Consider the following 22941-nt stretch of genomic DNA (forward strand, 5'->3'; position numbering starts at 1 on the left):
TCATAATAGCAAAAAGTGAAAACAGCCCATTTGTCTACCAGTTGATGAACAGATAAAATGTGATAGGCATACAGTGAAGTACTACTTAGACTTAAAAAAAGGAAATAGATCTTAATGATAGAGCTCTTGCTCTACTGGGTTTGATCCCCAGTACTTGAGGGCAGGAGGGATATAGTAATAATATAAAACTAATAACAATATGAATGAGCCTTGAAAACATAATGGTGAATTAAAGAAGCTCCTCACAAAAGACTGTGTACTCTGATTTGTATGAAGAGTTCAGAAAGGGCAAATATGGAGACAGAAAGTAGGTTCATTGTTCTCTAGGTCTAGAGTGGGTAATGTGAGGGAACAACGGAGTGACTACTGATGGGCATGGGGTTTGTTTTGTTGTTGTGTTGGGCGGTAATTAAAAATGTTCTAAAATTGTGGTGATATTTGCACAGTGTGAAAATACTAAAAATCATCTGCTTGTGCACTTTAAGTAAATTGTATGGAAAGTGAATTATACCTTGATAAAGCTATTCTTCAAAAGAGGGAATTAGTGAATATTACCCACAGATTCACAGTTTGGGTTTTGTTTTGTTTTGTTAATTTTAGAGGGCTTGATATCTTTATTTTTATATGGTGCTTAGGATCAAACCCAGTGCCTCATGTATGCTAGGCGAGCACTCTACCCTGAGCCACATCCCCAGCCTCCTGACTTTTTATCTGGTCTCTAGAAGATATATTTTCTCTTATTAGAAATTTTGTTTATCCTTTTTTTCCCTCCCATTATAACAGGGGGTTGGGGGATGGAATCGGCCCTTATTTTGCCTTGAGGGTGTTTTTCATCCCACAACTCTTAAAAGAAGATATATCTTACCAGAATTCCTCCTTTTTTGCCTTGAACTACAGTTTTCTTTGCAAGAGAACCAGTTAATGTTGGTAGTCTTTTCTGTCCTGTTGCTACTTGAGTCTGAATTTTTGAACCCATCTCATACCTCACATGTGAAAGGCATGTCCCTAGGGCATAGAAATCAAATTTTGTTGAGTACCTTCTAAGTACTCCATTTTTACAGATGAATTTGAGACTTGAAGAGGGAAGGAACTTAACCTGGTAAAATTCAGTAGCAGTTTGAACCTGTTTTTATCACTCAAAAAGTTTTTTTTTTTTTTTCCAGTTCATCATTGCCATTTTCTACAAGGACAATAGCCCAAAATTTTGAAGATGTTGGAGAAAATCTAAATCTGCATTTAGATTTTATTAGTATAAAAAAATCAAAATGAAGCCAGGTGTGGTGATGCACTCCTGTAATCCCAGCACCTTCAGAGGCTGAGGCAGGAGGATGGATCACAGGTTCACAGCCAGCTTCAATAACTTAGTGAGGCTGAAAACAACTGAGCAAGACCCTGTCTCAAAAATAAAAAAAGGGACGGGGATGTGGCTCAGTGGTTAAGTGCCCTTGGGTTCAATCCCTAGTACAAAATAAGAAAAGAGGGCTGGGGCTGTAGTTCAGTGGCAGATGCTTGCCTAGCATGCGTGAGGCACTGGGTTCTATTCTCAGCACCATATAAAAATAAACAAAATATAAAGGCATTCTGTCCATCTACTACTTCAAAAAATATTTTTTAAAAAAGAAAATGGAAGGTGATGATAATTGTGCCTTGAATAATTTTGCTGTGTGAGTAAAGAAAATATTTTTAACAGACTAAGTGCAGGAATTCTTCATTAAGAAAAGCAAAATGTCTGTGGATGTGTAACCGATGTGATTCTGCAATCTGTATTTGGGGTAAAAATGGGAGTTCATAACCCACTTGAATCTAATGTATGAAATATGATTTGTCAAGAGCTTTGTAATGTTTTGAACAACCAATAAAAAAAATATTAAGGCTTAGGGGTGGGAGGAGAAGGGAGGGGGCATGGGGTTAGAAATGATGGTGGAATGTGATGGACATCATTATCCAAAGTACATATATGAAGACACAAATGGTGTAAACATACTTTATATACAGCCAGAGGTATGAAAAACTGTGTTCTATATGTGTAATATGAATTGTAATGCATTTTTCTGTCATTTATTTAAAAAAAAATTAGGGCTTGACATCAGCCCAACATCTTAAAAAAAAAAAAAAAGAAAAGAAAAGCAAAACGTCTTAAGAATTTGAATTTGTATTTTGTGTGTTGTGTATGTGTGTGTGTGGGGGGGTGTTACTGGGAATTGAACCCAGGGCCTTGAGCGTGCTAAGTAAGCTCCCTACCATTGTGCAGTATCCTTAGCCCTTGATTTGTTATCTATATAGAACTGGGACAAAGAACAACAGGCCCTTCTGGTATTTGGAATATCCAAACAACTAAGGTTTCCCAGTAGATGCCCTTTGTCTAGTTCATCTTCTCCTATTTCTCCACCCCTAAAATAGGGCAATTAGCTGGGCATGGTGATACATATCTATAATCCAAGCTACTGGGGAAGCTGAGGCAGGAGGATTGGAAGTTTGAGGCCAGCCTTGGCAACTTAGCAAGACCCTATCTCAACATAAAAAAGGCTAGGGGTATAGCTCAGTGGTAGAGTGCTTCTGGATTCAGTCATCAATTAAAAAAAAAAAAAAACTGGGGGTGGTGCTGGGGATGTGGCTCAAGCCATAACGCACTTGGGGCTCTGGGTTTGATCCTCAGCACCATATAAATATTTAAAAAATACAGATATTGTGTCCACCAAAAACTGAAAAATAAATATTAAAAATTTCTCTCTCTCTTCTCTTTTTTTTTTAAGAATTTTTAATATTTATTTTTCAGTTTTCAGTGGACACAACATCTTTATTTTATTTTTATGTGGTGCTGAGGATCGAACCCAGCGCCCCGCGCATGCCAGACGAGCGCGTTACCGCTTGAGCCACATCCCCAGCCCCTCTCTTCTCTCTCTTTAAAAAAAAAAAAAAAAGTCCTATCAAAGAATCTATTACAGGAAAGGTTTTGATAACTACAGTGTAGTTGAAGTTTACTTTCATTGTTAAAGTTGACTGGAGAAATCTCATTTGTGTCTCAAAAAAATAAAAAGGGCTGGTATGTAGCTTGGTAAATCAACCCCTGGGTTCAATCCCCAGTACCCCACCTCCTGCCGGGCGGAGGGGGGGGGGAATTAAAAAAAAATCCAACATCCAAAAATATAAAATTAACAATGTCCAGAATCTAATCAGAGATTACCAGATATGCAAAGAACAGCAAAACATGATCCATGAGGTACAAAATCAAGCAACAGAAATCTACTTACTTAGAATTAATTTTATTAAAATTAAAGAGATATTGTGACTGTATTCCAGATACTCAAAATGTCAAATAGAGAAGTGGAAAATATACAGAAAGATTCACGGCAAACTTAAAAACTAGTGTCTGAGATGAAAAATACAGTGGATATAAATAAAGTGTGGTACTGGCATAAAGTTAGACATATGCTCAATGGAATAGAATTTAGAGCCCAGGAATACACTCTAATATTTATCAACTGATTCCCAAAGAATGCCAAGATAATTTAATCAGGGGAAAGGATAGCAACTGGCTGTCTATATGCAGAAGAATGAAACTGGATCATCTATCTCACACCACATTCAAAAATTAAGTAAAAGTGGGGTAAATACCTAAATGTAAGGACTAAAACTATAAAATTCTTAAAATGAAAAGACTAAATCTTTGTAACCTTAAGTTAGACAATGAGTTTCTTAGATATATACCAATGACACAGGCAAATTGGACTTCATCAAAATTAGGGCTGGGGTTGTGACTCAGCGGTAATATAGATACTACAAGACAGTATAGTGTGGGAAGCTAGCTCAGTTAACTTTTGAATTTACACATATATGTACATTTTAGGAATGGTGGCCAGGAGTGTAGCTCAGAGATAGAGCTCTTGCGTAGCCTCTGTGAGGCCATGAGTTTGATCCCCAGCACCACCAAAGAAAAAAGATTCTTATTAATAATTTTACCACTCCACTCTCTTCCCTTATAGAATGTTTAAAGGACTTTATTCTGATCTCACTTGTGTTTTTCTTTCCTTAGAATGGATAGAATGACAGAAGATGCTCTTCGACTGAATCTTTTGAAGCGAAGCTTGGACCCAGCAGATGAGCGAGATGATGTCCTGGCAAAACGACTGAAAATGGAGGGGCATGAGGCCATGGAACGTCTGAAAATGTTGGCACTGCTCAAAAGGAAGGATTTGGCAAATCTTGAGGTGCCACATGAGTTACCCACCAAACAGGATGGCAGTGGTGTCAAGGGTTATGAAGAAAAACTCAATGGGAATCTCAGGCCTCATGGAGACAACAGGACTGCTGGAAGGCCAGGCAAAGAAAACATCAATGATGAGCCTGTGGATATGAGTGCTAGACGGAGGTATGGCTCAGTTTAGCAGCCTCCAGAGATAGGGTCTTCTCATAAACTAAGCCTGTGAAAACAGAATGAATTCAAATGAGGGTGTTTTTCATCCCACAACTCTTAAAAGAAGATATATCTTACCAGAATTCCTCCTTTTTTGTAAATGAACCTAGGTGTCTCAAATTTACTTATACCATGCTGAGATGATCATAGTTCTTACCTTTAAAATGGTCATTTCTGGATGAAAGGGAGCACTAGAGAGTTGATAGCCCAATTAATATACACCTTCATTCTAAGTTTATGGCAGTATTAAGAAGGAAAAAAGCAGTCTTTCCTTCAGATCATTCCAGAAGTTTTAGGATCTTTTTATTATGGAGTCTCAGCTTTTGTCACATCAAAAAGCATGGTCCTGGCTTTTCTTATGTCAGAAAATCTTCATGTGGTAAGTTTCTACATTCTTGCTTTGTGCCACTTTTCCCATTTTCTAAATATGCCTATGCATATACATTCCTTTAAATACACATACTCATATTCTCACTTTAGCTCTGTTACACACACAAACACTTTTACAGACCTTTTTTCTTGGTGTTTGTCAAGGTTGATTACTTGACACTAGAGCACATGTTAAGGGAAGTTACCTGGAGCTGGCTGAGTGTTGAGTCAGCCTGGACAGTGGATCACAGAGTAGGCAACCCTAGTTTTTGTTTTTGTTTTTGTTTTTGGTGCTGGGGATTGAACCCAGGGCCTTATGCTGGCAACCCTAGTTTTAAGAATATTTAGGGTGTTTTTTTTTTTTTTTTAATGCTTTTATTAGTACATATTTAAATTGGTGCTTCGTAGATGTACATAAAAGTGAGATTCCTCATAGTATATTTATACATATACAGAGCATAATTTTGTCAAACTCATTCTGCATTGCCTTTTCTGTCTTGTCCTACCACCCTCTCCCTCATTTTCCTCCTACTCTAATCTCATAAGATTAACCCCTCTCCCTCCCCCTCACTTTGCTCTAGCTTCCATATGTGAGAGAAAACATTGAACCTTTGATTTTCTGAGTCCAACTTTTTTGGGGGGTACCCAAGATTGAACTTGGGGGCGCCCAGCCCTATTTTTTTTATATTTTATTTAGAGACAGGGTCTCACTGAATTGCTTAGCACCTTGCTTTTGCTGAGTCTGGCCTTGAACTTTCAATTCTCCTGTCTCAGCCTCCTGAACTCCTAGGATTACAGGCGTGCGCCACCATGCCCAGCTTCAGTTCAACTTGTTTTAATAAATAACACTCAGTATTTTTAGTGCAGAGCCAGGTACAGTGGTACATCCCTGTAATCCTGGTAACTCAGGCATCTGAGGCAGAAAGATTTCAAGTTAAAGTTCAGCCTCAGCATGATCCTGCCTCAAAATAAACTGGGTTGGGAATGTGACTCAGTGGTAAAGCATTCCTGGGTTCAATCCCCAGTTACACCCTCCCCCAAATTAAAATAATAAATAAAAGAGGACTGGGAATGTAGCTCAGTGGTAAAGCATCCTTGGATTCAGTCCCCAGTAGCAAGAAGAAAGAAAAAAGTTTGGAAACAGCTAATAGACATGAGAATTCCTCTTCAATGTTGACTTGCCCTCCAAAAGGTCTTGCTGACTTTGTCCTAGACTGATGCAAAGCAAGATTTTTAAGAAGGTGGACTAATGGAGATGGAAGAAGAAAGGACTGGTTATAACCTTAGATGTGTTTCTTTGCTTTTTAATGTTTACTTGTAAGCCTTGTCCCAGGACTGTATTTTAAACCACATCACATGAGGGAACATTATTCTTGGTAATAGTATTAAAAACCCTTTGTAAACCTCAGATAAACTCCCTAATGGTTCTGGAATAGGAGAAAAGTCCTTGGAAGTTATAGGTAGTATCAGTGGAATATTATGTTAAGTAGATTAATCTTTAGCTCTTTGGAACAAAAGGAATTGGGTGAATGAGATCATATAACTGAACAACTCACTTGCCCTTAATCATCCTTACTCTTCTGGAATAAGTGGCTAAAATCCACTTCATTGGGGAAGAAGAAGAGGCAAAATGCTAGGTAGATTCCTCACATGTGAAACCGAAACCCTTAAGTGCATTTTCATAGACAGATTTTGGTAAAATCTTAGGGCTGTTGGAATTAAACTATTATATATACATTATATGTTAAAAAGTCAGACTTAGGGGTTGAGGATGTAGCCCAATAATAGAGCATCTAAAAGAAAGAAAATTGAATTGTTCTTGAAAACCCAACCATTGTATTAATTTTCTTTTCCAATGATGAACTTTTGAAACATAATCCTTTAAAAGCTGGGGATTCCAGGTATATGAACAGCTATTTCCATTGGCTCCAAGCTGTTCTATAAAAATGAACAAAATTAATCAATTCCCAGGAAGAACAACTATGGGATAAAAGGAAGAAATAAATTGAAAGCAGAAGGAAGGAGAAATTTTTAACATGAGAGTTATGTCATAACTGCCTGCATATATTATTTTGCCATTAGTTGGACAAGTTATAATATCTATGAATTTATAGGTATCTATATTTATATCTATAAATATTTGTGAAACCAGTACTATACATATTTTGGAATGCTAGAGAAACAACAGTTCTCTTTCTTTTTAGTTGGTTTTACTATGGGGGTAAGAATTAGGAGCTTTATAGCTTCTGAGTCATAAGTGATGTTCATTAGCAACTTGGACTTTGAATAATCTCTCACTAATAGGGAAGATTTCATCCTTACAAAACCCAAATAGGGCTGGGGATGCATGCATAAGGTGCTGAGTATAATTCCCAACACTATAAAAAACAAATATTATAAATCATAGATACATTTGGGAAAGGAACAAAGTAATTTTTTTCTCTGGAATGTTTAAGAAATGTGCTTAGAATTCCAGGTGAAACTTTTTAAAAATTGAGGAACAAGACCTGACTTGGGCTTTGCTTTGTCTGTATTATCTAATGTGAGTCTGATTGTATCTGGGAATAAATATCATTTTGGGTGGCTCTCAGATGTATCTTTCTGATAATGTCATAAAATTTCTAAATCTTCGTCCAGGAATGTCTCTGCCTTTCTTGGGGCTGAACAGTCTTGTCAGTAGTCGTTAATATTAATTTGAACAAGGAATATTGATTTTTTATTTTTTGCAGTGCTTAGGGATCAAACCAAAGCCCTCATACGTGTGCTAGACAAGCACTATACCACTGATCTACATCCTCTATCCAAAGAAAATTGTTTTACTCTTAGAAACAGTTTTCCGTAATGTCTGTGTCTAGCCAGAACCAGAATTTTTATGTTTAGTTTAAGACAAGGTCTCACTAAGTTGCCCATACTGGTCTTGAACTTGGATCCTCCTGGCTTAGTCTCCCAAGTAGCTGGGATTACACGTGTGTGATACTACACTTGATTTAGGGCCACGGTTTTTTAAGTCTTCTGAATTGGGCACAATGGTATGCATCTCCAATCCCAGCTATTTGAGATGCTGGGGCAGGAGGATTGTTTGAGCTCAGAAATTTGAGGATATCTGCCAATATAGAGAAACCGGGTCTTGGGGGAGAGGCTACTTACTGGTGATGGCAAATCAAGGAGAGAATGGGAATTCTTCCATTACTCAGAATTCACCCATTTTAATCTTAGGGGTAAGGGTAGGAAAGAATATAGAAACCATAAGTAATGATATGCCTTGGCACATCCCTGTAATTCCAGCAACTCTGGAGGCTGAGGCAGGAGGATTATAAATTCATGGCCAGCCTGAACAACTTAGGTGGCTGTCTCAAAAAAAAAAAGGTTGGGGTTGCAGCTTAGTGGTAGAGCACACCCAGGTTCAATCCATGGTTCCAAAATAGAAATGATAAGTAAATCACACAAAGAAATAAATTTGAGCACTTTATTTAGGACTGACCATTACTCCAAGAATTTGGGATTAGAAAATGAAAAGCTCTTTTCTCCCTCTAGTGGCTTCTTTCTCTGTAACTCTGCATTCTCAGCTTGTAGTTGAAAGCAATCCAGGCTTGATAGTTCACAAGATAGTTATTCTCACTCTGTCCTCCTGTTCTCTTTCCTCACCTAAACTTGGTTGACTTTAATAACTCAGATGTATCCTATTGAGAAATTAAATGCTCATTCTATCTATCAGATATGCTTTGTTCAGAAGGCTTCCACGGGCTGGGAGCATAGCTCAGTGGCAAAGCACTTACCTTCCTTGAAAAGGGCCCTCAGTTCAATCCCAGCAATACAGAAAACACCGCTTCCATATCCCAAAAGTAACTGAGACAAGAGAAATCACAGAGAAATGATGGAACTGTAGAATATTATACTAAGTAAAATAAGCCAATCCCAAAGAACCAAATGTTTTCTCTGATACGCAGATGCTAATTCACAATGGGGTGGAGGTGTGTAGAATAGAGGTACTTTGGGCTAGACAGGGGGGAGTGAAGAGAGAAGAGGGGGTATGGGGGTAGGAATGATAGTAGAATGAATCTGACATTATACCCTATGTGCATATATGATTACATGACCTGTGTTACTCTATATCATGTACAACCAGAAGAATAAGAATTATACTCCATTTATGTCTGGTGTGTCAAAATGCATTCTACTGTCATGTATAACTTATTAGAACAAATTTTAAAATTTGCTATAGACCTATGGACAGTCTTAAAAAGTAGAGTCTGGGAATTGATCTTGGAAACGAGAAGAGAGTTAGAAGATATAGTCAATAATTTGGATCTAAGGCAATCAAGAGTTTCCAGGGTTCTTGTATTAGCTAGATGTTAAGCACTAAGTGCCATTATTCATTACTTTACAGAAAAAAGGCTAACCCCAGCTTGTCTAAGAAATAAGATTAGGGGCTGGGGTTGTGGCTCAGCATTAGAGCGCTCACCTGGCATGTGCGAGGCCCTGGGTTCCATCCTCAGCGCCACATATAAATAAAATAAAGGTATTGTATCAACTACAACTAAAAAATATTAAAAAAAAAAAAAGAAAGAAAGAAAGAAATAGGGTTAGGTATATGAGCCATTGTGAAAGATTTAGATGTCAAAGTAATTTCTGGTCAGTTTCTTTCTGGGGGAGAGTGCTACGTAATACTCTAGAAAGTCAATGTGTATTTACTTCTGGAGGGTCGGTCCTTTCCCAGAAGATTGTAGACTTTATAATCGGCAGTGTTCATATTCTCAAGCCACGAACAACACCTTTTGCCTACTCTTCAGTACCTCCTCTTAACGGGATAGACTGTCATTGGAGTTTTCATATATCCTCCTTTCCTATAAGCCCTAGGTTAGCCAGGACCATGTTGTTGTTGTTATAATGAGCTGCTTCCTTATCAGCTATCATCCGTACCCATGATAGATGGCTAGGCTCTAACATCTTACCACTGTCTTCCCTGTAGGACTATTTCCATTTTGAGCCTCCCTGTAACTCACAATAGCCCAAAGGAGAGTTAAATGTTTTTGTCACAGATTTTAATTTTAATCTAACTCTTATACCTAATTCCTTGTATCTTTGTGCCTGAATCCTCTATAAGGAATTTTTTAAAATAAATTTTTGTAGTTGTTGATAGACCTTTATTTTTTATTTATTCATACACTGTGCTGAGAATCAAAGCCAGCGCCTCACACATGCCTGGCAAATAGCCACAGCCCCAGCCCCTTCTATGAGGAATTTAGATGAGGAAAATGCCTTGCTAAGATTTTTGTTGTTGTTGTTATTGTTTTAAATGTTTTTTAGTTGTTGATGGGCCTTAATTTTATTTATTTATATGTGGTGCCAAGAATCAAACCCATTGCCTCACACATGCCAGGCATGCGCTCTTGCACTGAACTACAACCCTAGCTCCTTTTGCCATCACATTTTGGTATCCTAGGAGTTCAGTGTCCCAGACCTTGGATTCTCTTGGATTTTTTTTTGTTCAGTGTAGGAAAAAAAAAAAAAATTCTGTTAACTTTTTTATTAAGCCTTCAATGTTGAAAATGCTGTAATTTTTCCTTTTCTTGTCTAGTGAGCCAGACCGAGGAAGGCTAACTCCCTCTCCAGATATCATTGTTTTGTCTGACAATGAGGCTTCCAGTCCTCGTTCCAGCTCCCGAATGGAGGAAAGACTCAAAGCAGCAAACCTGGAGATGTTTAAGGTAAAAGGAAAGATTTATTTCCAGCTCCTTCTACTCTCTTTAATTCCGTAAGAGTCCTAGTTCTCTTTTTGTTTGTTTGTGGTACTAGGGATTGAACCTAGGAGTACTGTTCCACTGACATACATCCCCAACCCTTCTTTACTTATTCATTTTTATTTAGAGACAGAGCTTGCTAAATTGCCAAGGCTGGCCTCAGATTTGTGATCTCCCTGCTTCAGCCTCCTGCGTAGCTGGGATCACAGGCATGTGCCATCACTCCTGGCCCTACTTTTGTTTTTCACTGTTTACTTTTTGAATCTAAATAACTACCTATTGATGGAAATTCTTTGTGATGATACTGAACTTCAGGGGTATGCCCTTTAAGAGGGAACTGTTATAATCAAGTGGAGAAGATAGTTTGAAAAAGCATGTATATATAAGCCATTATACTCAGTAGGATTCATTTTTGGAAAATGAAAACAAAACCTTACAATTCAAGTCACATAAACACTTGGCTAGAAGGGAATACACTTTATACTTTATCTAGAATCTCAAAATATGAAGAGCTTTTTAGAGAAATGTGGCTTTTAGATTTTAGAAAACATGTTGAAAGAAAACAGGGTCTCCCTTTGGTCTTTCTATTTTGCCAGGAATCTGACTGATTAGCATTTATACATGGTCTGTCCTTTCAATCTATAAGCATTTTTTGAGTACATACTGAATGCCAGGAATTATGCATTCCCCAGGGATACAAAGATAACAACCCCATTACTACATTTGCTTCTTTCAGAAGATGAAAGTTTCAGACCTGAGAAGTACAATTATCTCTTGCAGAAAAGGATTCTGGGTACCTGCTACTCTAACAGTCTCCATGTTTACTTAGGGGAAAGGCATTGAGGAACGGCAGCAGCTCATCAAGCAGCTGAGGGATGAGCTACGATTGGAAGAAGCCCGACTGGTGCTGTTAAAGAAACTGAGACAGAGTCAGCTACAGAAAGAGAATGTAGTCCAAAAGGTAATGTGCCCTAGAAATAAAGGACTAGGGGAAAGAAGAAGAAAAACTGGTTTGAGAGTAGACTCCCTACCCCTGGTAGATTTAATTTTGTGGCTCATTATCCTCTAGTCCCACAGGTTTTAGTCTCTAGGAGTAGTGTGTGTGTGTGAATTCTGTTTTTCCTCCTGGTCAACAGGAGCTTTGTACTGAAAAGGAAATTTAAAAGTCTAAAAAATGCACCAAAGTCAATTTTTGATTATTGTCCTTTTCTGCAGTCTTATTTTCTCTTCATTCTCCCAGACTCCAGTTGTACAAAATGCAGCATCTATTGTTCAGCCATCTCCTGCACATGTGGGACAGCAGGGCTTATCCAAGCTTCCCTCCCGGCCTGGAGCACAAGGGGAACCTCAAAATTTGAGAACATTACAGGTATGTGACACATAGTAGGATCTTAGTGTTGGAGTACCCTGCCTATCCTCTTCTGTTTTTTCTTCTCTAGAGAATCTCTAACTTCTCTAGAGAGGGTTCATACTTTTTCTAACTGTCCAGCCATATAGAATTAGTTTATACCAAACAGCCAAGGACTTTCTAGCCACTAATGAGCATTTAGAGAGTTGATAATTTCATCTAAGGCTCTATAGGATAAATTTATCAAGTCTGTCTTACGTTCCAGTGGTTTTATTCACAGTTTTGAATTATAGACTGTGTTTTCCCGTTTGCATTTTATGGAGCATTATACTACCTGTGACTGGTTCTTTTCCTCATCTTCCCCTTCAGGGTCATAGTGTCATCCGTTCAGCGACCAATACCACCCTTCCACACATGTTGATGTCTCAACGTGTTATCGCACCAAATCCAGCCCAGCTACAGGGTCAACGGGGGCCGCCTAAGCCTGGCCTTGTACGTACCACAACACCCAATATGAATCCCGCCATCAATTATCAACCGGTAAGAAAGAGCCCTACCTAATGTGGAAACAGAAATTTTTTATTTGCTTTTCTTGTTGAATGGGCCAAAGGTTTTTAGTTTTTGTACATAGAGAAACAAGGTTGATTTAGGTGGAGCTTGAATAGAATTCATTTTCCAAAGTGGAAGCTTTGAGGAGTTATGAAAATAGTAGTGGGGAAAAAAAGATAGCTTATATAGCAGAGCTGAATTAGCGAAAAATCTGCTTAAGAGAAAGAAATGGACCTAGGTAAAAAAAAGCACAAGGAAGCATGACAGAATCCCATTTTTTCCTCTTTTGTCAGTTTAGCTCATAAACATCATCATCCTTTTTTCCTATATGCCAGAATTCTCTTTCAATGAATAAGTTGAATACTTTGTATTTTGAGGAAATGAAGCAGTCCAGACGAGGATCAGATATTAACCTTTGATAAAAAGCAAGAATTGGTCTCCCACATACCAACCGTCACTGATACATCATCTCAATCTGTTTCAGCAGTCAAGTTCTTCTGTTCCCTGTCAGCGCACAACATCCTCCGCTATCTATATGAACCTTGCCTCCCATATCCAGCCAGGAACCGTGAACAGAGTGTCCTCACCACTTCCTAGCCCCAGCGCCATGACCGATGCTGCCAACTCACAGGCTGCAGCCAAATTGGCCCTTCGCAAACAGCTGGAAAAGACACTCCTGGAGATCCCACCTCCAAAACCTCCTGCTCCCTTGCTTCACTTCCTGCCTAGTGCAGCCAATAGTGAGTTCATCTACATGGTAGGCTTGGAAGAAGTCGTACAGAGTGTCATTGACAGCCAAGGTAAGACTATTTCCTCAGGTCAGTCTCTATCTAAGCAAGAGGTTGCCAGGCCTGATTGGCATAGGCAGAGTATCACATAGTACTATGTAATGTTAAATAATCTTTCCTTACTATTGTCAAACCACCTACCATCACTTATAGATTGTTTGGAAACAGTATCCAGAGAGCTTTGTGTGCATGTAGTGTGTTTGTATTTTATATATCCTTTTTTTTTTCCATGACCTTTATTTTACTTATCTATTTATATGTGATGCTGAGAATCGAACCCAGTGCCTCACACATGCTAGGCAAGTACTCTACCACTGAGCCACAACCCCAGCCCATTTATATATCTTTTATATTTTTTCAGTGTATTATTTAGATCTTGCAATGGTGCCTAGCTGGACAGGGGTATAGCTCAGCAGTGCCGAGCAGTGCCTGAGGCCATCAGTTTAGTCCTCAGCACCACATATCAAAAATAAGATACCTCACATGACACATGCACAAAGTGATGAATAGAACTTCTATTAGTGTGGCTTTGTGCTGATTTTTTTTTTGTTGTTGTTTTATTTTTATTGTTCTAATTAGTTATGCATGACAATAGAATGCATTTTGATACATCAGACATAAATGGAGTATAACTTCTTATTCTTCTGGTTGTACGTGATGTAGAGTTACACAGGTCTTGTAATCATATATGCATATAGGGTATAATGTCAGATTCGTTCTATCATTCCCCACACCCCTTTACCTCCCTTCACTGCCCTCTGTCTAGACTAAAATACCTCTCTTCTCCCTCACCCCCTATTTTGAATTAGCATTTACATATTAGAGAAAACATTGGCCTTTGGTTCTTTGGGATTGGCTTATTTTGCTTAGCATAATATTCTCCAGTTCCATCCATTTACTGATAAATGCCATGACTTATTTTTCTTTAAGGCTGAGTAATATTCCATTGTGTATATATATATTCTAGTTTCTTTATCCATTCATCTGTTGAAGGGTACCTAGGTTGGTTCCATAGTTTAGCTATTGTGAATTGAGCTGCTATAAACATTGATATGGCTGTGTTACTGAAATATGCTGATTTTAAGTCCTTTGGCTATAAACCTAGGAGTGGTATGACTGGGTCAAATGGTGATTCGTTTTTGTGGTGCTGAGGATTGAACCCAAGGCTTGTGCATTGCTAGATAAGCACTTTGCCAGCTGAACTACATCCTTAACCCTGTCCTGAATTATTTGGTTCCTGCCTTTTGAATGCTTATAGTTGAGGAAATATACACACTGATGTGAATAACCAAATATGACCACGTAAAACTATAAGGCAGTACTGAACAGCCTACTAATATCATATCATGACACATGCACAATGTGATGAATAGAACTTCTATTAGTGTGGCTAATAACAAGTTATTAAGCTTAAATTTCCAAACATGTATTTATGGGGACACCTTAGAATGGTGGAATGTACCTAGAGGACTCAGTATTGGCTCTAAACAGATCATGAAGTCACCAATGCACATAGATAACACAAAATTGTAAATGTATATAAAACAGGAACAAGTACACTATGAAGTAAGGAGATGCTAAGAAGCAAGAAGTATTGGTTAAACCAGGCTTGGGTAGCACAAGCCTATAAACTCAGCTACTAGGGCAGCTGAGGTAGGAGGATTGTAAGCTTGAGGCCAGCCTCGGCTTAGCAAGACCCTGTCTCAAACTAAAATTTTAAAAAAGGGCTGAAGTTGAAGCTCAGTGGTAGAGTGCTTGTGCAAGTGCAAGGCCCTAAGTTGATCCCCAGTACTGGTCGAGTTAGATGGAGTACTTAGATTCTGAATTGACACTGCATTTTCTTCTCAATGTAATATACAAGGAAATCAGAAAACATGATTCTTATCCCAGTACTGTCAGTTAAAGGAGCTGTGTTTCTTAGCCTTAGTTTCCTTGTTTGTAAACAAGGGTGGTACTGTCTAAACTCCTTATAAAGTGATGTTACAGTTAAGTGAAATAAGTTTTTCTAAATTGTATTTTTTATAAAAACTTTTTTTAGTTGTAGATGGACACATCTTTAATTCAGCAGAAAAACAACTGGAAAAGATCTATTTGATGAAGAGAAACAGAGGACATAGGAAATAGGAAACCACTGATTATTATTTTTGTTGACATCTAGGCAAAAGCTGTGCCTCACTTCTGCGGGTCGAACCCTTTGTATGTGCCCAGTGCCGCACAGATTTCACCCCTCACTGGAAGCAAGAAAAGAATGGTAAGATTCTGTGTGAACAGTGTATGACCTCCAACCAGAAGAAGGCTCTAAAAGCTGAACACACCAACCGGCTGAAAAATGCTTTTGTTAAAGCCCTACAGCAGGAACAGGTAAGAATTCTGATTTCTACTCACCAACCACCTGTAGGTTTGTTTTTCCCAAAGGGTTGTTGCTTCTAGATTGGGGAATTATCCATTACCCAAGTGATCCCCACAGACCTCTGGACCTGGAGACCTAAATTTCTTTTTATTCCCCCCTCTTTATCATTCTGTCATTTGCATTTCCATTTGACTATTTCTGATTGGGTAAGGGCATAGTAACATATGGCTGAAGTTAAGAGAAAGAAACAGAAGGCTTGAGAGGGCATGGTGGCACACACCTGTAATCCCAGCAGCTCAGGAGGCTGAGGCAGGAGGATCCTAGGTTCAAAGCCAGCCTCAGCAACAGTGAGGTGCTAAGCACTCAGTGAGACCCTGTCTCTAAATAAAATACAAATTAGGGCTGGGGATGTGGCTCAGTGGTTGAGTACCCCTGGTCCCCCAGCAAAAAGAGAGTCTTGATTTTTCCATAACACTAAAGAAGTTTCTGTATTCTCAAATTCATTTTCTCCTCAAACAGGTTTTAGCCAGGCATGGTAGTACAGGCCTAATAATGACTTGGGAGGCTGAGGAAGGTGGATTTCAAATTCAAGGTCAACCTCAGCAACTTAATGAGGCCCTAAGCATCTTAAAGAGACCTTGTCTCAGAATTAAAAGGGCTGGGGGATCTGGATGAGTGGTTAAGCACCCCTGGGTTCAATCCCCTCTACTAAAAAAGGGGGGGATTTTGGTGGGAGGGATTTATATTTGTACTAGAACACTCTCTCAGAGAATTAATTATCTGTGGTCTATACTTGACAAAGAAATGACAAAGGAAAGAAAAGATTATGAAGAAGCCCAGTGAAGAGTAGTGGTTTTAGAATATGTGATCATCTCCTGTCGTAGTTATAGAATGAGAATATTTTGGGAAAGGAAAGTTGGGAAGTTTAGATCCTTTTCACTATCTCATTTCCCACTCCAGCACCCATCAGAGTCCTTTGTCTGGGTAACATCATGGACCTTCTGGAAAATAGGAATTAAAAAATAAAACCTCAGCAATTCATCAGACTTAACTACGTTAGTCAGCCCATGGCCACCACCCAGCTTCCTCCAGTTACCCTCAGAAATCCAGCTTTCCTAGGGAGAGGCCTCCCTCAATAAGTGAGACATGTAGGTCGCGTGTCACCAGAAATCTCAAAGTAGCCACCCCATCAAACTATTTTTCTTTTTCCATCTCCCTCATCTGACTGTAAACATTACCGATAAGACCTTCCTTCAGGTTCTGATTAGGAAACTGGGTGCTTGATCTGATGACTTGGTCTGATGACTCCCAACAGGAGATCGAACAGCGATTACAGCAGCAGGCAGCCCTTTCCCCTACTACGGCTCCAGCTGTGTCCAGTGTCAGTAAACAAGAGACCATCATGAGACATCATACACTTAGGCAGGTGAGGAACTTTCCCCTGATCCTGATTTCTCTCAGGGTTTGTCAGCCATTTATCCCCGTTGGTCCTTTTTTTCTGAGGAAAACCATACTGTTTGTCTCTATTCCTAGATCTTTGCCTCCCACTTAACTTTCCACTGTGACAAGGTTGTACTAACTGTCTCCTCGTTGTTGCAGGCTCCACAGCCCCAGAGCAGCCTCCAGCGTGGCATTCCCACATCTGCCCGCTCCATGCTTTCAAACTTTGCACAGGCTCCCCAGTTGTCTGTGCCAGGTGGCCTCCTTGGTATGCCAGGTAAGAGGGGCTGCTCTGAGAACATTCCTAGGGGGCACAATTCTAGTAGCCCTGTTAGGTGAATTTTTCCTTCCTTTGCCTTTTTTCCTTAGGGTATACCTCCTCACTGTTTTGTTATTTAGCAGATGTTTGCTAAATTTGTATTATGTTCCAGCCATGGTACACTACAGTTTTGGTGTTGAAATCGACATTATAAATTTTAATATCTAATGTGCCTTCAGTGAGCAAGTGGTTATCGATCTCTCTTAGCTAGGACAGTTGGGCCAACTAACCTGTTTAACTGATCCAGTGTTGCTTCTTCACAATCATTGGCCCCCAAATCAGAGCAGATTCAGTGATTCCATCTCTTTATCATTTTTCTCTCACCGCTGTTTTATCGATCTGTCCTCTGTCATCAGGAATGTGTTCATTATTCCTAGTAGAATTAAAATTTCAGGAAGATCTCTTTCCCTAAAGCTGGAATAAGAGGGTAGTTGCTATTGAAATAAAGCTAGGGGATGGGGCTGTCGCTCAGTGGTAGAGCACTTGCCTAGCATGTGTGAGGCACTGGATTCAATCCTCAGCACTGCATATAAATAAATAAATAAAGGTATTGTGTTCATCTACAACTAAAAAAAATATTCAAAAAGAAAGAAAAGAAATAAAGCTAGCCAAGCATAGATAGATGTAGTTAAACTCTGGTGTTCCCTCCCCATCTCCAAATCTGCAGCCCCAAAGTATAGTACTGAAGGCAGTGTCATTTCCTCTTTTAATACCTTTCCATTTTTCTCTCCTGGGTCTAGGTGTCAACATTGCATATTTGAACACTGGCATTGGAGGACACAAAGCCCCCAGTTTGGCAGACCGACAGCGTGAATACCTTTTAGACATGATCCCTCCCCGGTCTATATCGCAGTCCATCAGTGGACAGAAATAACGCCCGTTCCACTTGTACTACCCCAACCTTGAATCCTTTACCCTTTCCTCTCCCGTTACCCCCAACTTCCGTCGCATGCAGTGCCTGTACTGGTGCCTACCATACACGGAAAGCAAAACTGAAAAACAGAAGACAAAAAATAGAAATCAACAAGAAAACACACGCCCTACCCTGCCACCTCCCCTTTATTCACTGCTGCGATCTGTTCTCCTGCCACTCTATCTTCTCTTTGATTTTCTTTTAACAGTGAGGTGGATCTTTGCCTCTGATAGAGGTCAGAAGGAGGTCCTGGGGAGAATTTAAGCCCTCTGACGTGTGTTTCTAAAGTTTGTTTTATGCTACAATTATTATCATTTTTAATTATACTGTGTGTCCTCCCTTTGTTCAGTGGACGGTTAAACCTTTCTCCTCCCCCACCCCCAGTCTTTTTCTTTTTCCTTCCTCCCTTTCTTCCTTCCTCCCTCCCTCTCTCTCTTTTTTTTTTTTTTTTATAAACACAATGACATTCAGTTCAATGATAGGAGCATTGCAGATTGCAGTAGGGTCCTCAGCTGCCAAGTAGGACGTGACTGGGAGTATTAGGGGCAAAGATTTTGAATGCACTTAACCTGAGTTGTGGGGTGAGTGGCATCAAGCAAGGAGGATTAACACCCTAGCTGTGGGTGTTTTGGGGATGGGCAATTTAGGAGACAGTGTTTTAGTATTGATGTTTGGCTCTAAGAAAGAAAGGAAAGAACCTGCAAGGAGAAGCTTTAAAACAACTACCCTGGAATTTACTTAGGAAAGGAGAAGAAAGAAGTATGATAGTTAGCATAATGATAAGCCAAGGAGGACTGAGACCAGGTCCTGGCCTCTGGATGCTGGAGGAATACAGTTGGTCTCCTGACCCCAGGGGTATGGAAGTCTGTTCCAAGCCAACTAGCCCAAAATAGCTTCATCTAATTTCCTTTGTAAAATTGTCCCTCCACCCCACTCTCACTCCCTTTTTAAAAATCCTAATCTTCCCCCCGCTAACTACAGCCCCTGGTTGTTCCCAGGCTGTTTTTTTGCTGGTGTCCTAGAAGTTATATGAGTATGAATGAGTCAAGTGACAAAAGTTGAAAATAGAGGAAGAGATTTCTCTCCTAGCAGTTGAAAGTCATACATTTGTCTGTCCTTCACCCTCTAAGTGCAGGGAGGTAAGAGAAAGGGCCCTAATCAGCCTGGAGTCCTGCCCTGACTGTGCTGCACAGACTGCAGAACCAGCTGCTTGATGCCAAACAGCTCACTGTCAAGACCAACTCTGGACCTCTGCTCTACAAGTGTTGTCTTTCTCCCGCCCCCGCCCCCCATTCTATTAATTTTGCTCTTTTGTTTTTGTTTTTTTCTTAAGTGCTACTAATGTAGAGAATGAATTGAATTGTGCAATGTTGCTGTTCTGGGGATTAGGGAGATTAGCATCCCATTTGCCCACACTGTGGGGGAAGGGGGTACGGACCAGGCTGTTTTTTGAGGTAAGGGAAGGCCCTTAAAAGGAAGGGTTTCTGCCCTCCTCGGTAGTTGACACCCACCTGCCTCTCCAGCTCCAGAAGCTGCCAGAGTGCGCTGGAGACGCTGTTAGCAGAGTGGTGTGAGGAGTTAATATTTTGCCCTTGAAAGCCACCTGAGGAAGTTCCCTCGTTTTTATTTTTTAAAATTAAATAATTTTTTTAAAGTAAAAAGGCACTTTTAAAATTAACACATACACACAAACTGCACATCTTCCCCATAAAATTTGGGGGTAGGGTGGGAAAAGGAGCTGAAATCAGGCTTAGTCCCCCACTCTGGCCTCTACTCCCCACACCCCAGTGCCACTGAGGGTGATTATACTGGCCCTACGGGCCATCCTGGCTTTTTTTCTTTCCTACCTTCCCCCAAATTTCATTGAGCACTTAATAAAGGAGCAGAGATACAGCCAGTGTCTGGGCTCCCCAAGTGGTGAAATGATCTGAAAGCTAGACGCTAGTACCAGGTAGTGTCAGGTCGTTTCGAGTATTTTTCTGGGGAATGTCATACCCCTGACTGTAAGTGGTGGGAGAGGGAGGGGGGTTAATGGAACTGGGTCTGGGATTATTTTAAAATTATATATATATATATATAAAAAGATATATTCTTACATCTTTTCTTTGCCCTCTGTGCTTTGAAAGCACTGGATAAATCGTTTGGTTTTGCTTTTCTCTCTTCCACAAAATTGGAAGCTTTTTTTTTTTTTCCCCTTCATGTTTTTCCTACAAGTCATTTTGCCTTGTGGCATGTCTGTCTAGCCTCCCCCACCCCATGATGAAGTGCCATTTCTGTTATGTCTCCCTGACCCCCAGCTCAGAGGTGCTCAGAGGTACAAGGTGCCCAAGTTTGTCAGTTGAGATTAAAAGTTAGGAACAGAGAATGTGCAATACCTTCTGGCTGGGGGCTGTCCCTGCCCTGAGCTGAGTCCCTGCCCTGGGAGCCAGGCCACCTTAAATGGGATTTGGAAGTAAGATGTGTAGAGATGGGGAGTGGTGGGGAAGGAAAGCCCATAGTCCCGTGTCTGCTTAGGTGCTGAGACCATAGGGGAGAGGGTAGAATCTTCCCTGTTTTAATCCCCTCTGGGTCGATTACATAGACGCTGCTTATTAACTAGTATAGCTCTGTGACCCTTTGTTCAATTGCTGAGGTTTGATTTCTTACCCTCTCCACCCCATCTTCATACCCTTCCCAAGGATTAGTGATGGGGCAAGTTCTCCTTAATCATGGTAAAGCATTAGCCTCCACTCCCCACCTTCCTTCTCCCCATCTTCTGTCTTCCTCAAGTCTCTGCTTTTTCATCTGATTGTCTCGTTCCCTCCAAGTCTAGTGTTGCTATCATCCCTAGGCTTTGTAGACACTAATCCTGTGCCCTGAGGATGGGAGGAAAGACCTTGTGTTCACAGAGTTGTCCTTTACCCTGGACCTTTGAGTTTCCAGGTATTATTAGAGTGAGGGTCCCACAAGTTGTGCCTGGCTTCCTCCAGACCCAGTGGCACTAAAAGCACTCATTCATGGATGGTGTCTTAACTCCCTAGAAACCTGAGACAGGTGGATTAGTGGTAAAACTGGGAGACAGAGGTCCTTATTTGTCAGTTTTATTTTGTCACTTGACCACAGCATCTGGACTCCCTCCATCTCTGGAATAAGTATTTCCCCCACATTTTTGGATTTATGTATGGTAGACATTTTTTTTTTTTTTTTTTAAAGACACAGATAAATGTTTTCCTGCTTTGGTTACCTTTCCTTTTCCCTTTGAAAGGAATTAGCTGTAGAACTGCTTTGTAAAGATGCTTCTTGATATTTTACTTTTGTTCCTTTTCCCCAACCATTCCCTTTTCTCCCCATTTCTCCCGAAGGCATAACCCTTCTCTCCACACACCCTACCCCATCCCAGTCCTAGGCTCCCTTCCCTCTCATCAAGATCTTCATTAGCTTATGATATTTGCTGCCGAGATGTTATAACAAGGACTCATTCGTGTATATAAGCTATTTCTTGATCCATTTAAAAGGAATTGTACATTGTGTAGAAAAAAAAAAAAAACCTGAAAAAGAGAAAAAAAAAAAAAAGCCCTAGCCATGGATATTGTGAAACTGTGTTATGTCATTTTGTAATGTGCCCGTTTGTGTATGATCCGTGCAAAAGGGTTTCTGGGGAAGGGGAGGGGGTAGGGAGGCAGGGCTGTGGAGGGTGGGTAGGGGAGTGGGCCGGGCCCAGCACACTGAGACTGGCAGCTGCTCCAACCCCATCCCTCCTTAGAGATGCCACCTCCCCCACCACCCACCCCTAATTTGTGCCTTGCCTCCCCACCCTGGAGTAGTCCCTCCGGGTCACCAGCACTGCCTTGGCAGAGCCCACTCCCTACCCTAACCTGCCCACCCTCCCTGCCCCCCAGCATTAGGTTGATACTGTGGGGAAGTGCTGGGGTTTGGGAGGCAGCCGAGGAATGGGGCAGTTCCCCGGGGGCATCGAAACCAAGTATTATTATGAATTGTAATTGTATTTGCACTGTTTTTTTTCCCTCTGATTGCATCAGCATATATACAATATACCTATATAACAAAATTCAGTGTCAAGCTTTCTTATGCAAGGGATTTCCCCCATCTCACCCCCTCCCCCCACAAAAAGAAAGAACCTAGTCTAATGGACCTTTGAAGATGAATTGTCAGGGGATGGTAGGAAGAAAGGACCCCCTTAGGAGGTCTCACCTTTTGAGAGCCACAGCTATCTGCACAGTTTTAGACTATGAATTGAGGTGAGGTTGGGTTCCTGTGAATGCTGGAACGATTTGTCCAGGACTGGAGAATATTAAATAAAGATAAACACCAGTACAAAGAGTGACATGGCCTGGAGACCTAGGGTCTCCTAACTTGGCTGTGTGCTCTTTGGTAGTGTTATTTTTGTGGGTCTCAGGTTTTTTTGTTTGTTTGTTTGTTTTAATCTGTGAAGGATGAAATCATCTGGCCATCAGTGTTGAGGTTCTGAGCTTCCTTCCCTCCTGCCAAAAACAGAAATCAGCTTGAGGTGAAGGAAATGTTGGGCTGAGACAATAGGGAGGAAATGAAAGCGACTAATGTTGAAGTAGTTACATACGTGACAATGCCCTTGGAGAGCTGGCAGTCAGTCCCTTGCTTTAAGTTTTTTTGTAAGAGGTGGCAGAGTGATGTTCAGGAGGGCAGTTAGACCAGTGATATCTTTGCCCTCGTGTTTCTAATTGAGAGCAGGGA

At 40.4% G+C, this 22941-nt stretch overlaps 1 protein-coding gene across 2 annotated transcripts in view; it reads left to right on the top strand.

Moving 5' to 3' along the window:
* Positions 1-22279, top strand: part of Gatad2b (GATA zinc finger domain containing 2B) — a 92829-nt gene extending 70550 nt beyond the window's left edge. Inside the window, exons 2-11 of one of the 2 annotated variants that reach the window (XM_027920802.2) lie at positions 4034-4369; positions 10362-10491; positions 11354-11485; positions 11765-11893; positions 12242-12412; positions 12906-13221; positions 15368-15570; positions 16875-16985; positions 17159-17276; positions 18059-22279. In XM_027920802.2, the coding sequence (XP_027776603.1) occupies positions 4035-4369; positions 10362-10491; positions 11354-11485; positions 11765-11893; positions 12242-12412; positions 12906-13221; positions 15368-15570; positions 16875-16985; positions 17159-17276; positions 18059-18192 (1779 nt within the window). In that variant the 5' untranslated portion in view covers position 4034 and the 3' untranslated portion in view covers positions 18193-22279. The remainder of the gene's footprint in view (positions 1-4033; positions 4370-10361; positions 10492-11353; positions 11486-11764; positions 11894-12241; positions 12413-12905; positions 13222-15367; positions 15571-16874; positions 16986-17158; positions 17277-18058) is intronic. The other variant, XM_027920803.2, reaches the window with a different exon arrangement.
* The last annotated feature ends 662 nt before the right edge of the window (positions 22280-22941 follow it).

This window comes from Marmota flaviventris, chromosome 10, assembly GCF_047511675.1.
Source record: "Marmota flaviventris isolate mMarFla1 chromosome 10, mMarFla1.hap1, whole genome shotgun sequence".
Lineage (NCBI taxonomy): Eukaryota > Metazoa > Chordata > Mammalia > Rodentia > Sciuridae > Marmota > Marmota flaviventris.